The sequence below is a fragment of the Etheostoma cragini genome, chromosome 12 (assembly GCF_013103735.1).
Source record: "Etheostoma cragini isolate CJK2018 chromosome 12, CSU_Ecrag_1.0, whole genome shotgun sequence".
Classification (NCBI taxonomy): Eukaryota; Metazoa; Chordata; class Actinopteri; order Perciformes; family Percidae; genus Etheostoma; species Etheostoma cragini.
Genome location: NC_048418.1, coordinates 6201826 through 6217822, shown reverse-complemented (window position 1 = coordinate 6217822; position 15997 = coordinate 6201826). Strand labels below are relative to the sequence as shown.

The following is a 15997-nucleotide window of genomic DNA, read 5'->3' as shown; positions in this document are numbered from 1 at the left end:
TCATCAATCCCTGGGGCTTTGCCGCTGTGGAGTTGTTTGACTACCTCAGCGACCTCCACCAGGGTAATTGACGACAATGCCAGGATTCCACCATATGCCATTGTCAATATTATCTCCATCTGTGGTGAAAGAACAGCATCTTCTTCCAGTTCTGTGCCAGAAGGCAGTCCACAAATGCAAAATACTGTGAAGCATAGAGGCTGGTAGGAGCCGCATATCGTATCAATGATGATCTAGTTTGTTCACGTTATATATATATATTTTTTTTAAATATATTTTAAGTTTTTTTATCCCTTTATGAGAAAGATAGAGATAGTTAACAGATGTGAAAGGGGGAGCGAGAGAGATGGGGTACGACACGCATGGATTCGAACCCCAGGCCGCTGCAGGACGATTTATGTTGTAATATCAAAAATTGTTTTTTTAATTAAAAAACAAGTCTTGATATTAAAACATTAATTACTATAATCATTATAATAGTAGTATGTGGTAGTATGTGGACAGGTATTATTTTTTCATTTTTTTATTTCCAGGGATGTAGTATTTTGGATATCTGCATTGAGGGGGGGTTCGAGAGGGATGGGGCTTCAACACTAAAGGCTCTCTCTCCAGAGGTACAGAGTCTGGTTTGGGGAATAGGGAGCAGGCCAGTGTCTGAGGGCCGCAGGTTTTAGGGTGGGGTGTATGGATGGAAGAGGACGGAGAGGTACTGTGTGTTTGAATTAACTACTTTTCTTTGCTGAGTATCTGCATTTCTTCTGGCCGTAGTTTCATGAGGGAATCCTGGAAGCATGTCTGTTTATCCTTGAAAAGAGTGACATGCCGCCATCTGGTCGAGGGGATCCTGTCAATGTGGTTAGAGTCATATCTGCCATGGTAAGTTTAGATTTATATTAACATCCTACTATCTCCGGATATTAGAAATACTTCAGTTCAGTTCAAGTCCCCCAATGCTTTGATTTATTCAGTTAACTTTTCAATGTATTTCTGTGAATGTAGTTTACCAACATGACATGCTGTTTTAAAGCCACACTGCCAGGAATACAATTGTGGCGGTTAAATATACTGTATAGGACAGACACATATTGAAATTTAAAGATATTAATTATATACGTTCTGCCAAAAGCTTATAAAATACCCTCAATGTGTTTAAAACATAAATTGTAGCTAACCTCAGGTTACTAAAAAACAAAAACCCATTTCTACGAACAATACAGAGCACGTGACCCCAGAGTCTTCGTTTGTAGACCCTAATCACGTTCTCCTTGGAAAATTATAATTTTAATCAGTGAATGACAGCTGTCATTTGCAATTGACTGTGTCACCATCCTCCCTTCAGATAAATGCTCAGGATGACTTTGGGGTTCTGGTGGGGAACTGGTCTGGGGATTACTCCGATGGAGTCTCTCCTTCAGCGTGGAGCAGCAGCGTGGAGATCCTGAGGAAGTACTTGTCCTCCAACGGAACGCCTGTGTCATATGGACAGTGTTGGGTGTTCTCTGGGATCACTACAACAGGTGAGCAACAATAAGACAGAGAGCATGTGACGGTGTGTGTGTGTGTGAGAGGACTACTATGTGTGTTTATGTGGAGACAGGTTGGAAAGCTATGCTTTGTGGTAGAGGCGTGCGAAGAGACTGCGCTGAATTTGTGAGTTATGTGTTGTGTGTGTGTGTGTGTGTGTGTGTGTGTGTGTGTGCGCACACGCATGCTGTGTGTGTATGTGTATGTGCATGTGTGAATACCACAAAGTTCCCAGTGTTCATGTGAATTAGATTAACAGTCAAAAGATCATGGTCAGGGCTTCCTGTCCCTGGCCCTTTTCATTAGCCTCTATTGCTCTGCATCAGAATACTTCATTCATGACCGTAGCACCTGATAGAAAGCCATAGCTCACACTCTAAATACTTCGCATTGGCATTCCTGTCATATCTTCTACTTTTTTTTACCAATAGAGCTACATGTGTTGCTTTCATTCAGCAGGGATAATAAAGTTCCATGCAACCACGCAAATGCCATCATACTGTAGCAGAAATGTCGGAAGTCATTATGCTCAAGTCTAAGCATCTGGAAACATAATTCATTTATCAAATGACCTCGTAAATTGAGTTTTAATGAATGTCTCTGTCTGTCTTTGTTGCCAGTGCTGCGGTGTCTTGGCATACCCGCCCGCAGTGTGACCAACTTCCAGTCAGCTCATGACACTGATGTATCCCTCACCACAGATGTGTATTTCGATGAGAACATGAAGCTGATCGACTACCTCAATACTGACTCTGTGTGGTAAGATATGTAACTTTACATGGCCAGCACACCATGCGAGGAAAATTGCCTGCTGCTAAATCCATACCTTAGGAATGTGCCATATATTTAGATCTGCTCCGAAAGCAGTCCCCTCTAACTTGACACCTCAGAGACATCATGCCGGTTAAATTATTTGCAACTCCTGTCAGACTGCGGAGGTTAATTTGGTATCTATCTACACTGTGGTAGTATTGTGTCCCTAAAATGTCCCTAGAATGATGGGTGCCATTTCTTGATCCTCCCTAGCATAGGTACACAAGGTACTTGTTGCAATGTAGCGAAATGGTAGGTTACCCAGCTTCATTTGCATCAATAATTCATGTAACATTTAGGATCCACAAATGCTAATTCCTAATTATCTTTCCACAACCGTGTATGGATACTTGCTCCACAAATGTTGGATGACACTTTGGTCTGACCTGCATGCATTTTCATAAGGCCATAGTAACACAAATCTGGAACTAAAATGAATTTCATCATTTTTGGGTAATATTCATCATAATTTTTTTGCTGAGAAGTAGATGAGAAGATTGATACCATTCTATTATTTGTCTGTTTGATATGAAGCTAGGCCTGGAGACAGTTAGCTTATCTTAGTTGAGCTAAAGTAACTAAATCAGACCACCAGCACCTCTAGCGCCCCCCAATTAACACTATATATCTCGGACAAAAGCTGAAGTGTAGAAACATGGACAGAGCCAAGACAACTGTTTCCCCCCTAGTTCCATCTGCCTTTACGGTAAGCTAAGCTAAATCTAAATTTTGGCAAAAAAAAGTCTAATATTACTTGAAATAGGTCCTTAATATACCATAATCCCATGTAGGAACTTCCACGTGTGGAATGACTGCTGGTTGGCGAGACCAGACCTGCCCCCTGGTCATGGAGGCTGGCAGGCTGTTGACTCTACTCCCCAGGAAACGAGCCAGGGCACCTTCCGCTGCGGCCCGGCCTCTGTCAACGCCATCCGCTCTGGCCAGGTCTACCTCAAACACGACACGCCATTTGTCTTCGCTGAGGTAAGTGCCATAAATTGGCAGGTGCACATTGTTCTTTAGTTCTCTTGAGGTTCATTTTGATGCATTACCAAAGTGAGGGGAAGCTGGTCAAACTAAATTGCAGGCAAAGAGGGTTTAAAAAGGTGGTCTCTGGAGCTGGAATAACAATAATCAAGCATTATTTGTGAGATCTCTAGATGTAATAGATATCAATTTGTGCTTCTCTAGCAGCATGCATTCTTTTCGAATAGGAACTACTTTCTTGGATCCCTATCTTGCGCTAGATCAAGAACAGTACGCACTTGTGTTATTCAACGCTGAATAGCAAAGAGAGAACCTCTACCCTGTCCACTTGTACAAATAAAAGATTAACAGTGAATAAGACTGATGCACATCTTGGTTCAACTTCATCATCATTATGAAATGAAAACTTCTCATGTACTTGTTGGTATTTTTTAATCAGGTAAACAGTGATAAGATCTACTGGCAGAGGAAACGGGACGGTACTTTCCGACAGATCCAAAGTGAGAAGAAAGCTGTCGGCCACTGCATCAGTACTAAAGCAGTGGGCTCCGACGAGCGGGAAGACATCACACAGCTGTATAAACACCCAGAAGGTATTGGCAAGCAAATCATACTTTGCTTATTGCATTTCTACCCCAGATTAATCTTCCAGAATCAGACAGAATTATTTCAAAACTACCCGGGGAATTCTTAAAAGGTAAAGATTTAATATCCTGTGGGGTAGAGCTGGACTCTCTGTCGGTGGTGTCAGAGAAGAGGATGCTGTCCAAACTACATGCCATCTTGGACAATGTCTCCCACTCACTCAATGGCTTGCTGCTCAAACACAGAAGCACTTTCAGTGCAAGACTTTTCCCCCCAAAATGCACCACATTCCTGCCTGTGGCCATCAAACTTTATAACTCCTCCCACTAAGTGTCTGACACAAAGACACTTAGTTAGTTTTAAACTGGACAATAGCTGCTACCACTTACTCATAATTACTGTTCACTTAGAATTCCTTAATTATGCAAATACTGTATCATAAAATGTGTGTAACTATGTATACACCGTAGATATGCACACTCCTTAGATTTCTTTTATTTATATTTCTGCTCTGATATTTATATACTTCTTGCACCTGTAACACAGAATTTCCCTTCAGGGATCAGAAACGTATTTCGGATTCTGATTCTGATACTTTCTTGCTGCATAGATCATTTCACTGTAGCTTTACGTCATCTGACCCCTCAACTGTTCGCCTGCTCTTCACAACATTAAAATATGCATCTCTGTTTGCTTAGTTGGAAGGACCCATGTCTTATCTTTTTTGTATGTCAATAAATCCTGAAACATCAGACAGGATGAGGTGCGCACACTTACATTCTCCTGCGTCTGTATCAGGTACGGAAGAGGAACGCATTGCTGTGGAGACTGCCAGTCGCTATGGCAGCAAGCCAGATGTCTACTCGTCGGCCATGGCAGAGGATGTGTGCTTGGAGGTAAAGATGGAGGGCGAGGGGCCCAGGATGGGTGCTGACGCCCAGCTGAGCATCCTGGTAAAGAACCTGAGCTCCCAGCCTCGTAGGACCACTCTGCACAGCCAGGTGGCTGTCATGTACTACACGGGGGTGCTGAAGGGAACTATTAAGAAGGAGCAGATGCATGTGGAGCTTTTGCCCAATGAAGGTAGGCTGTCCACTAAGCTTTAAAGATGCTATAACCAATCAGACTTTATTTATGTAGCACTTTTCATAGAAAGTACATGTAAATGTAGCACAAATTGCCCCCCCCCCCCCCCCCCCCCCCCCCCCCCCACACACACACACACACACACACACACACAAATAAATATATTCATTAAACTGAGGAATACACCAAAGGCAATTACTAAGGCAACCAAACGATACTTGAATATATAAATAAATAAAACAGTGGCTAATAACACTCTAAATATTGGCTAATAAGTACATACACTTTATATTGTTAGATAGTTATCCATAAAATACACATGCATAAATAAACCAACTGGAAAAATATAAAACTAACTACGACAAAATGTGAATCTCAGACAATCGTCAGCATTCATGTGCTTGTCTCGTGCACTGCCCACTAACCAAGGAAGCAAAAAAATTTTTTAAAAAGTCGTTGCTTCTCGGCTCAGAGATCTATTTGGTCTGAAAAAAAAACAGCTTCAATTATAGTAACGCGTTGCATTTTTTGGCAGTAAAAGTAACAGCGGTATTAAGATAGGAAGAGTGATCAATTACATTACTTCTTACTGAAACATTAACGCCTTTATTTATAACACTGTTGTTCCCATCACTGTCAGTCAATAATAAAACAGCAGACAGACAAAGTAAACAACTAGCGGGTTATTATTCCCTAGGAGTGGGTGGAGACCAAACCAGAACTAAAAGGAGAGTGATGAATGCTAATGCTATTCCGTAGCTATTAAGCTGTTTAACTGTTTGCTAACTTTGTCATAGCAACGCAAAAGGCGATAGAAGCTCAGTGTGGTGTTTACTGCTTATTTCTGTTGTCCCCAAGTGGCCTAAAAATGTGTCAATTCAGGGTTAAAACAAGCGTATGTATCTTGTTGAACAGTGACCATTGTGGCCACAACTGGGTGTTAAACTTGGGAGCTTAACATCATACAAGACCCAAAACGGCTGCAGCAGCAAAACCCCTGACATTAATTCAAATTAAGCAACGGCATGTTTAATTGCCCATGACTTTTCATTTGTGGGAAAGAATGTGTTGTCTCTTGTTTCAGAAGTGAATACAGTAGTCTTGCTTTAATGCAATGTAATGCACTGGAACAGCCAGGGGAGCTTTGCTAATAAGCAACTGTGGATTAAACAAAAAAGTTATGTAGATTAGTGAGCTTTGAAAGTGCCAGTAGGGGGATTTTGTTACCTTTGGGAAGAGCCGGACTTGCTGTTTCCCCCTGTTTCTAGGTTTTATGCGAATCTAATAAGCTAATAATACAAAAGAAAGTCAAACTTGCATAGTGAAAATGGTGCATACTGAGCCTAGAACCTTTTCTGTACCTCTGCACCACACAGAAAAGACCATTGAGTGGGTGCTGCCCTACCAACAGTACCAAAACCAGCTGGTGGATCAGGCAGCTCTGATGCTGACCCTGTCTGGAAGAGTCAATGAGACCCAGCAAGTATTAGCCAACCAGACCTCCTTCAGGCTCCGCACTCCAGACCTCAAAATCACGGTATGTTTTTGATTTTCTGTAGATGTTTAGGATTGCTTCTAGAATAGAACGTAATTTACAAAGGAGCAAAGGAATATTATAGGCGAATGTTTTGTTCACACCTCCTGACACATTTTGAATTACCCTCTGGCAGCCTTTGGGAGATGCTTTTGTTGGTAAGGAAATGGCAGCAAAGATTACCTTCACCAACCCCCTGCCACGTATGCTAAAGGAAGTGGTGTTCAGAGTGGAGGGCCTGGGTCTGCAGGAGGGCCATGAAGTGGTTGTTGGGTAAGAACATTAAATGGCTCCTTGTCTTTTGAGTCCTTATCTCTTTCACCCACACATTTCCCCAACAATTTCTTCTCCATACTAATACTCCACTACCCCTTTTTCCCTTTCAGTGATGTAGGCGGCCACTCTATAGTGACACTGACAGAACACTTCATCCCCACCCAGCCTGGGCCCAGAAAGCTGGTGGCGTCTCTTGACTGTAAACAGCTCACACAAGTACACGGAGTGGCTGATATTGTCGTTCTTGAACAATGAGGGGCAACATCACTTCCTGTCCTATTACTTTTTACGTAGCAAGTATAAACAAAAATCCTTTAACTATGAGAAAAATGTGTAATCTTCCTGTATCTTAAACAATCTTGTTTATTTTGTACTACAGCAAAAACTGTTTTCTATATATTTTTAAAACTATGAATAGACAATTAGCACATGTAGCATTATCAGTATTCACACTTCTGCCTTGCTCTGAGATGTCTAAACTGTGGTGATGTATGCAGGAAGGTTTAAATACAGCAAACACAGTGCTGTAGTTAACAAGCATACGCATATTGAAGTTACAAAACTGTCAGATTACACAGACTGTTCTAACACTAGTGCGTTTTAAGACACTGAAGCATGTGGAAGTACAGAATGCCAAATCATGGTTATTGTGTGATAATGTAAATAATTTGTGTCTATTATTCCTCTAGCTTTGCATAGGATGAAAAGTATATGAAAAGTGTTGTCAGACAAAATGAACCTCACATGGCTTACATGAAGGAAGGGTCCTGTGAGATGTTTTAAAAGGGAAAGATGTTGAAATTTGCTGTGACATTTTGCAAAAGGCAAGTTATTATAATGTCCCATCATTTTTGGTCACACTTGACTGAAAAATGTGTAATTATTGTTGAAATTATAAAAAGTAAACTCTCTAAGGACATTGCCATAAAGGTTATTTAATCACTAGATAAAAGGCAAAGAATGCCTCCTTGATTTTGAAAATCAACAAGTTACCACTCATAAAACTCTGCATTTCAGAATGCAAAGCTAAAAGTTTCCTTAGAATGAATTCTACCAGATGTTGTTCTTTGTGTGATACTCCATCGTGTGTGTGTGTGTGTGTGTGTATAATATAAAACACTGTAGTCACTGTAGTCTTTTACAGTATATTGCAACTTGCCTGCAAAATTTGGACTTGTCACTGCTGTGAATCCTAGGAAACCACATCAGACCACACCACAGTGGTCTTAACTCGCCTTTGCTTTACCTGGTTTCCGTCTTTTTAACTTGACCACTCAAAGTACAATGTGAAGGAAAGTATTTTATTAATATAACAATATTTATCTACCATACCTACCTGGAATGTTTTTTTTTCTGTAATGTATATTGTGATGGTAATAAACCATGGACCATGGTATAAAATACTGGCCTGGCTCCTATCTCCGTATATCATTAGACAAGTCTTCACTGAATCATCTGGATCAAGTAACAATACATTTCCAGGATAATTGCTTGACGTCCCTCACCTTCTGTGTGTGTTGCCGTTCTCAAACCCTGGAAACAACAAATGTTGAGCTAGCAAGCCACATGTTGAAAATGGCAAATCTGAAGAAAATGTTGCGTGCGAAGCTTAGCGTCAATATAAAACCTTCATGCGTGATGCCCAAGAAGATTTTGAATGGGTTAAAAGTTTTTTTCTGTCACATAATGTATGTGTGGTGTAGCCAGTCTTTACTCCACATCACTGGAGATACAGTTGTTCTGGCAATGCAAGGCGAATCATAATGTAATCCAGGGATCAGAGAGAAGGCAAGTGACTACCTGTTTCATTTCTGCAATCAACCGTTTTATTTTTTGGAGAAAAAGTGTGTTGCATGAGGGATAATTTGCTGTATAGTGACTTACTGCAACTGTAACGTGAGACAGGGGACATACCTTTGGTTCCTTTCATCATTTGAGATATGTTGCATAACTTGCTGATGTAGTCTCTGTTTGACTGACCAGCTGCAGTCTTAAGACATGCTTGGGAAGACGGGCAGTGGCGGAGTCTAACAAAGTTATATTTACTCAAGTATTTTAGTACAATTTTTGAGTGTGTGGACTTATTGCTATGCTATACTTCTGATCCACTGCATTTTACAGGGAAATAAGGACTTTTTACTCCAATGCATTAATTTAACAGTTATTTACCAGCTACTTTTCACATTTAAACCTTACATAAAAAACATTAATACATCAATAATAAAATGTGTATAATGTATCACTGACAGGGCTATTCTGCTGGCTAATGAGTACATTTACTTTTAATGCTTTAAGTTAATTTTGTTAAACACTTCCGTACTGTTGCTTTCTGCCTATTCATGTTCTTGGACTAGTATTTTTACTTTTTCTGTCTGGGTCAAATTGATCACTGTTAAGTGGATAATTGTTCTAACCAAATAGTTTTTATATATTTCTTATGCAGCTCAGCATATAACTAACATTTGCATATGTATTACATAATTATACGGTAATGAAATGGACAGCTTCAGATTTACTGAATTGTATTGACTGTTTTGACAGTACAGCTGTTTCAAGCGCTGCTGAAATGACCAAATAAAATTACTGTACGGTGTATAGTTAAAATACAATATAATACAGTATGGTTTATAAAATACAGCTAACTGTTCACAATATAGCCTAAAATAGCATTGTGCTGTTACCATTACAATGTATTTTAACAGGCCTGAACAGCAACTGTTGGTTATCAATACAAAACTGGTAGCAGAGTTTGAAAACCTATTCATAAAATATTCTGATCTTTGTCAAAAATAATAATAAAACGTATATTGGGAGTTAGACAGTTATATATAAACAAATTAGCATAAACCATATTTAAAAAATGTTCTATCAAAAACTTAAACCATAAGAAGCAAATTATTTAAACAGCATTTGCATAGAAAGGACTGTATCCCAAGCTTTTTGATCCATGTAAGCGGTTGATCAATGTAACTGTGATCACTACAAGAGGTTTCTAATATTGAATATTTCTTCAACCACTGACAGGATGATGATAGAGTATAACAAAATGACCTGGAACATGGTATCCTGTAGTTCAAGCACAGGCAGCAGTGGCGTAATGCAATCAAAGGTTCTTTATTTGAGTATTTTTTCTTTTATGATACGTCCCAGGGAAATGTTGGTTCCTATCTCTTACTCTACTACGTTTTTCGCTGGCTATAGTTTACGTGCTAACTAAACCAACATTATGTAAAATAGTTAAATTAGCTCCACCTTTCCAGTTGCAACAGTAAAAAGCTGTTGAAACATAATCAGTAGTAATAATTCAGTTAAATCATAAATATAACAATGATCGGGGCAATTCAGCCTTCATAACTAGCACTCTTAATTGTTTATTTACTAGTAATATTTGTGTGCTTTAACATATAAAATTGATTGATTGCAAGCCTTAACACTATCCATTTCCACAGCTGACAGGCAGAAGCCCCTATATAACTAATAAGAATGGTTACTGACCTCTACTGGTTGGGCTACAAAGTGCATCACATGTTGATCTCCACAGTAGCAGTTTGTCAAATAAGCTTTTATTGTTTTCAAGGCATAAAATACCATCAGCTGTTTTATACAGGGAAGAAATATTTTAAAGAAATACAGGGATCAATGAAGAAATATCTCATACTTCATGTTAGGCATGTAAAACAGTGTGAATCCGTAGCCATGTGTCTCTTTGAGAACACATAAACCCAGTGCATCCAGAGTGGTGTGCGTGTCTCACTTAGTGTTAAAAAAATATAACAATTGGCAAAATAATTTAGCACTGACTTAAGATCAATGCCTTATCTGTATGACAAATTCAATTATGTTATAAATAAATCATTTACTTACAACCCTTAATTGAAAAAACAAACATTTCAGCTTACAAATGACTAGAGAACTTTACTACAATAATATATTGATAACCTGTTACTATGACAACAGGATTTAGAACAAAATAACATTCAAAGTCATGTTGAGCTACAACATGATGTCTTGATATGCCCCAACACAAAACCATCCAGCAAAACCATAACCCCATGATTTGACTGAATCTTTACACACACACACACACACACACACACACACACACACACACACACACACACACACACACACACACACACACACACACACACACACACACACACACACACACACACACACACAATCAGTTAACAGAGTTACATATATTTTCTACCACACTGTTGAACTCCTCTGGTTGATCAGCATACACATGGTGAGAAGCACCATCTATCAGCTGCACAGTGGAAAAATCCAGAAATAAAGATAACACAAACCGTCAGTAATCATACAGTACAACATGAAGAAGAAAACACTCATTTAAATGGAATTAAATTATACTAATTTAAAGCTGAACTGCACCAGTTAGACCCCTAACTGCATAATATCTTCCTCATGACTCTGCTCTGCATCTGTACTCACCAGCACTTTGGTGTAGGCCTGGTCCCTAATCTGAGCCACTTTGTCCCCGGACGAGCTGCCCACCCAGGATTGTGCTCCATACAGCATGGTGAGGGGCATAGAGGGGGGAAGCTGGTGAACCCGCTGAAGCATGGGCCTCTTGGCCCAGCCCAGAGACTCTGACATGGCCCGGAAACCCACCTCACCACTGGGAGGAGGAGGAAAGGAAATCAAAAGGTGTTAGGAGACTGCTCAACTTTTTAAAAGGAATTATGCTCCATTTTTTAAAAATGTGATGAAATGTTGTGAGTGTTAACTTGGTCTTACCTCGGGGTTTGTGCATTACAATGGTAGATGTACTGTGTCATAGTGTCATCCTCAAACAGATCTTCGAATTTCCTTTTAAAATCAGGACGGAACCTGTTCACCAAGCCCGGACCTGAATCGATGACATACTGTATGAGTGGAAAGAGTTCTAATGTAGCACAGCACAATATTAAATAAACAACAACATATCTTACCCCATGGACCTGCTGCTCTAATGACAGCTAGTGGGTTGAAAAGGGAAACCACCGCTGCAATAGCTTTTACCCAGCGCGGCAGGGGGGGCCTCTTCACCACTTCTGTCCCCTGTCCTTGACCCTCTTGGGTTTGTGTCTCGGGTCGCTCAGGGAAACCCCAGGGGTCCACCAGGATAAGATGTGACACTCTGCATGCAGAAAGCAGAATGTATTATTTATTATGATAACTTTGTATCAACTGGCATTTATTTGACATCATCCTATGCACAGCACACAGAGGTGTGCATTGCTGTCTTTTTTGGTGACTACAACTAGGCAGCGCCAAAGTCAGGACACATCGGCTGTGGGGAACATTTTTGATTGTTTTGCTTGCCAGGTCTAGACAATAAGGTGATACGAATTTGAAAAAAAAAAAAACTGATAATACTAATAATAAATCTGCCTTCTTGCTGAGAATTAAATGAGAAGTTCAATACCCATGGGAAAATAAAGCTACAGCTAGCAGTCAATTAGCTTAGCTTTGCTTAGCGTAAAGAGTGGAAACAGAGGGAAAAGCTAGCCTGACTCAGTCCAAAGCTAACAAAATCTTCCCCTTTGCCCCTCTTACAAGTTGACACTTCAGAGCTTGTTTGTTTCATCTCTACAAAAGCTGAAGCGTAAAAGTGACCAGTTATGGCGGATTATGTTCTGGGCTATTTCTTGGCACAGTCACTTCCTGGAGTCAGCAGAGACTCCTAGATGTGACAGCACCTGGCCTAGAATTAGTCCTGCAGGCCAGATCTAGGCCAGCTGTTTCCCATCTTTGTGTTAAACTGAGCTCACCGGCGGCTGGTGGTAGTCCTATAGTTACCATGCAAACATGAGAGTACTATCTATCTTTTGACAAAAAAGTAAATACGTGAATTATATCCCAAAATGGCATACTATTCCATTAAGAGCATGACATTTTTATTAAGTTGATAGCACCTGTATTAAGTAACAAACTTCAATAGAACTAAATCATAAATACAATGTTTAACAATAATTGGCAAAACAACCACAGCCTAAATTACTGTGGATTTCCCTGGAGGTTGTGGAAAATGATTAGTGGCAATAGAGATTATATCTGACTGGCAAGAATTTTAATTACATTTATTCCAAACAACTGAAATGAATATATAACGGATATCCTAAATAAATGTATTAAAAAAATATTTTGTCAGGTACAAATACTGTAGCAATTGAAACAATAGTGTGACACTGTATTTGATTATTGCTGAACTTTCTGACTGAAATTCAATTTTCTGAATTTTGGATATGAATCAGGTTGATTATCAACATGATATATTCATTGTTAATGTCAAATACAATATCTTCCTTTACTAATGTCTTTTCATAATACATGACTTACTGAAGTCCTTTATTCTCAAACAAAACCCTCAAACACTGCCGGCTGCAAGTATTCTGTTCTGCAGCTGCCCCTCATCTCAGGCTCTACATGATGTCCCATTAGTATTATTACCTAGATGGGTACTGGATAGCATAGGAGGTAGCCAGGTACCCCCCCAGACTGTGTCCCAGCAGAATCATGTTCTCCAGGCCTACAGACTGTCTCCACTGCTCAATAGAGTCAACAAACTGTTCCTCTGCCTTGGCAGCATCTGAGGGAAAGGAAGGCCTGGAGCTCCTACCAAAGCCCAGGAGGTCAAAGGCGTAAACAGGCCGTAACCGACTCAGCGCATCCATGTTCCTGATCCACAGGCCCACCCCTCCTCCAAAGCCGTGGACCATCACCAGGGGAGTCTTGTGGGCTAGAGGAAAAGGAGGATGACAGAAATGAATCTTATAATGCATGCAGCACTCTAGAAGAACAGCTGTTGTTTCCAAATAAACAAACTAAGACTGAGAGGAGGGTTGTACCCGGTTCTGCAGGTGTGCGCACCGCCTTGTTGGTGAGGGTCAAAGTCCATATTCTATCCTGGTTTGGCAGGGTCACAAACCGAGCCCATAGGTCATTCTGAATACCTGTTGTGACCAGACACAGAGGAGAACAGATCAGTACTCACCAGCAGAACCTCAGTGAGGAAATTCCACCAGATGCAACTCTTTTCTGCCGGATGTCTGTTACTTTTCGCTTTCTTTGTGTTGGCATTTTAAGCTCTGGGCAATTTAGGAGGACTATGGTTAACTGCTCCTCAAATCTCTGCAGGGTAAATCCAGACAGCTATAACTAGACTATCTGTCCAATCTGAGTTTTCTGTTGCACGACTAAAACAACTTTTAAATGTACACATGTTCCACCAAAACCGGTTGAAAGGCTATCTTGCAGCGGCACCGTGGCTCTGCTCTGCGCATAGCCCCGCCCAAGACGATTGTGATTGGTTTAAAGAAATGACAATAAACCAACACATATTTTTCTCCCATCCCGAAATGTTGCGTCGACTTGCCAGACCCTCCTCCTCAGCGTTGTGGAGGAAGGTCTGGCAATGCAAGACTATTTAGCTAGTGACATTTTACACATGCAGAAGCTCATTTAGATGTTTCATAAAGAGTTAGCAGCCATTTATATATCATTACAAGTATTTAGCTAAATCAATATTGCCTTATTGTGGTTTAAAAATCTGCAAGTATATGTCAAAACATTCTTACAAGCAAGAATCTTGGACTCTGTAGTTTTTAAAAGGGACATGGAGGTTGGACGCCAGGAAGGCCACCAGCTCCAGACTGAAGTCACAGAACTTGGTCTAATAAGAGAGAAACAAGAACAAAGAGATCATTGGTAGTACAGGAATTATTCGCCACATGACGAATGTACCATACTAACAGGTTATAATTGTTAATGGACCAATCCCACCCAGGAGTTTCCCATTTACAGCCACCATGCTGGCATTTAAAGCCATAGCAGCAGCAACGGTCAATATTTATCAGGATTACCTCTGATCTTTTAAGAGTAATTTAAATTTTGAAGTTTACTGTGCAATGCGTAAAGTCAACATGCATCTAAAACATGCTGAGTCATCCAGTCAACTAGCTCACCTTGAGGTGTCACTCACAGCTGCTCTTCTCTTCAGTCAATGCAAATTATAAAAAAAAACAAAAAAACAAGTGACATCCCATTCAGGACTGACATCCCATTCAGTCACTAGCCACTCCTGGGTTGGGTCCTAGTTATTAATAAAAACCCTAATAGCCCTACAGTACAGATTATGTAAGTTAAAGTGAGCAAGTTATGGACAACTTTGTGATCACTGAGTTTACAATTGTTTAACCCCTTAGTCATGTCAGATAAGCTTCCTGGTTACAGCAGTTGGGTTATATTAACACTGTTAGGTGGTTATATTTACAAAATGTTGTAATTAAGTGTAATGTAACATGGATATAACACATCTAAGTTTAAGAACATGTATATTTGATATCCAAATTGATATTGGCACAATGACAGCTAGCACTCTAGTATTGTACTACACAGATCCCCTTAAAAGGGAACATGACACAACAAATATATATATATATATATATATATTTTTAAATTTTAGCTAGCATTTGATGTCATCAGCCCAGCGGTGTGCGGAAGGAGGTTATTGTACCAGACTGTTCATCTGTCTGAGTTACTTACTCTGTTTCGCAATCGGTCTGTATCGGAGCTGTGTGTGTTGTTGCAGGCTTCATTGGTTACCTACATTTAGTTACATTAACTTAAGAGTTATACTTCACGGTTCTCTGTATCCGCTTTCAAAATTTACACCTCTGTGTCTATTAGGCTAGTTTCTGATGTTTCATAAGTCGTTTATATGTCAGCTGACCGAATACAAAGATGGTCTATTAGGAAGATGCGTCAACGGTCAGCCATAAGCTTAACTTGCTATTTTTTTTTTTTGCAGTCATTAGTCAATCATCTTCCAACTAATACAAAGTCTGACAGGCCGGCCACAGTAAAAAATAAAATGAAATACAATCATGATAACGAATATTCGCACTGCGTGAATTTGGAAATGGGGGAGCTATTAGCCAATTGGTCGGGCAAGTACACGTATTGTGTTAGTGTAATGTTATGGCTATTGGTGTGTTTTCTTTGTGTGAATTGATAATTGTTAAAATTCCAAACTGCAAAAGCTTAACTTGTAGGTCACTGGGGCCATTCGGATCTAAGAAAATTGGTCAGAATCATGGAATGCTGTACCTCGAAATACTGGCAGAGTAAACCATCTGTCCAAATTTTACACCTCTCTGTTGTAAGTTGGGCGGCGCTTATTTC

The 15997-nt window shown here is 40.0% G+C and overlaps 2 protein-coding genes across 3 annotated transcripts in view; one reads left to right on the top strand and one right to left on the bottom strand.

The window, feature by feature from the left end:
- tgm1l1 (transglutaminase 1 like 1) overlaps positions 1 to 8163 on the top strand; it is a 20454-nt gene extending 12291 nt beyond the window's left edge. Inside the window, exons 6-14 of the mRNA XM_034887520.1 lie at positions 769 to 876; positions 1340 to 1517; positions 2145 to 2283; positions 3129 to 3321; positions 3764 to 3917; positions 4708 to 4992; positions 6372 to 6532; positions 6666 to 6802; positions 6916 to 8163. Of these exons, the coding sequence (XP_034743411.1) occupies positions 769 to 876; positions 1340 to 1517; positions 2145 to 2283; positions 3129 to 3321; positions 3764 to 3917; positions 4708 to 4992; positions 6372 to 6532; positions 6666 to 6802; positions 6916 to 7060 (1500 nt within the window). The 3' untranslated portion in view covers positions 7061 to 8163. The remainder of the gene's footprint in view (positions 1 to 768; positions 877 to 1339; positions 1518 to 2144; positions 2284 to 3128; positions 3322 to 3763; positions 3918 to 4707; positions 4993 to 6371; positions 6533 to 6665; positions 6803 to 6915) is intronic.
- Positions 8164 to 10347: 2184 nt separating this feature from the next.
- abhd4 (abhydrolase domain containing 4, N-acyl phospholipase B) lies at positions 10348 to 15574 on the bottom strand. Of its 2 annotated transcripts, XM_034887522.1 has the most exons (9): positions 15359 to 15574; positions 14392 to 14486; positions 13663 to 13767; positions 13265 to 13553; positions 11764 to 11951; positions 11570 to 11681; positions 11264 to 11450; positions 10988 to 11078; positions 10348 to 10909 (listed from the first exon to the last, which is right to left on the bottom strand). In XM_034887522.1, exons 1-8 carry the CDS (start codon positions 15409 to 15411, stop codon positions 10989 to 10991), a joined length of 1119 nt encoding a protein of 372 aa, XP_034743413.1. In that variant the 5' UTR covers positions 15412 to 15574; the 3' UTR covers positions 10348 to 10909; position 10988. The 2 variants fall into 2 exon arrangements, with proteins under 2 accessions (XP_034743413.1, XP_034743412.1); XM_034887521.1 differs by lacking the exon at positions 10348 to 10909 and having other exon boundaries at positions 10924 to 11078.
- Positions 15575 to 15997: the final 423 nt, after the last annotated feature.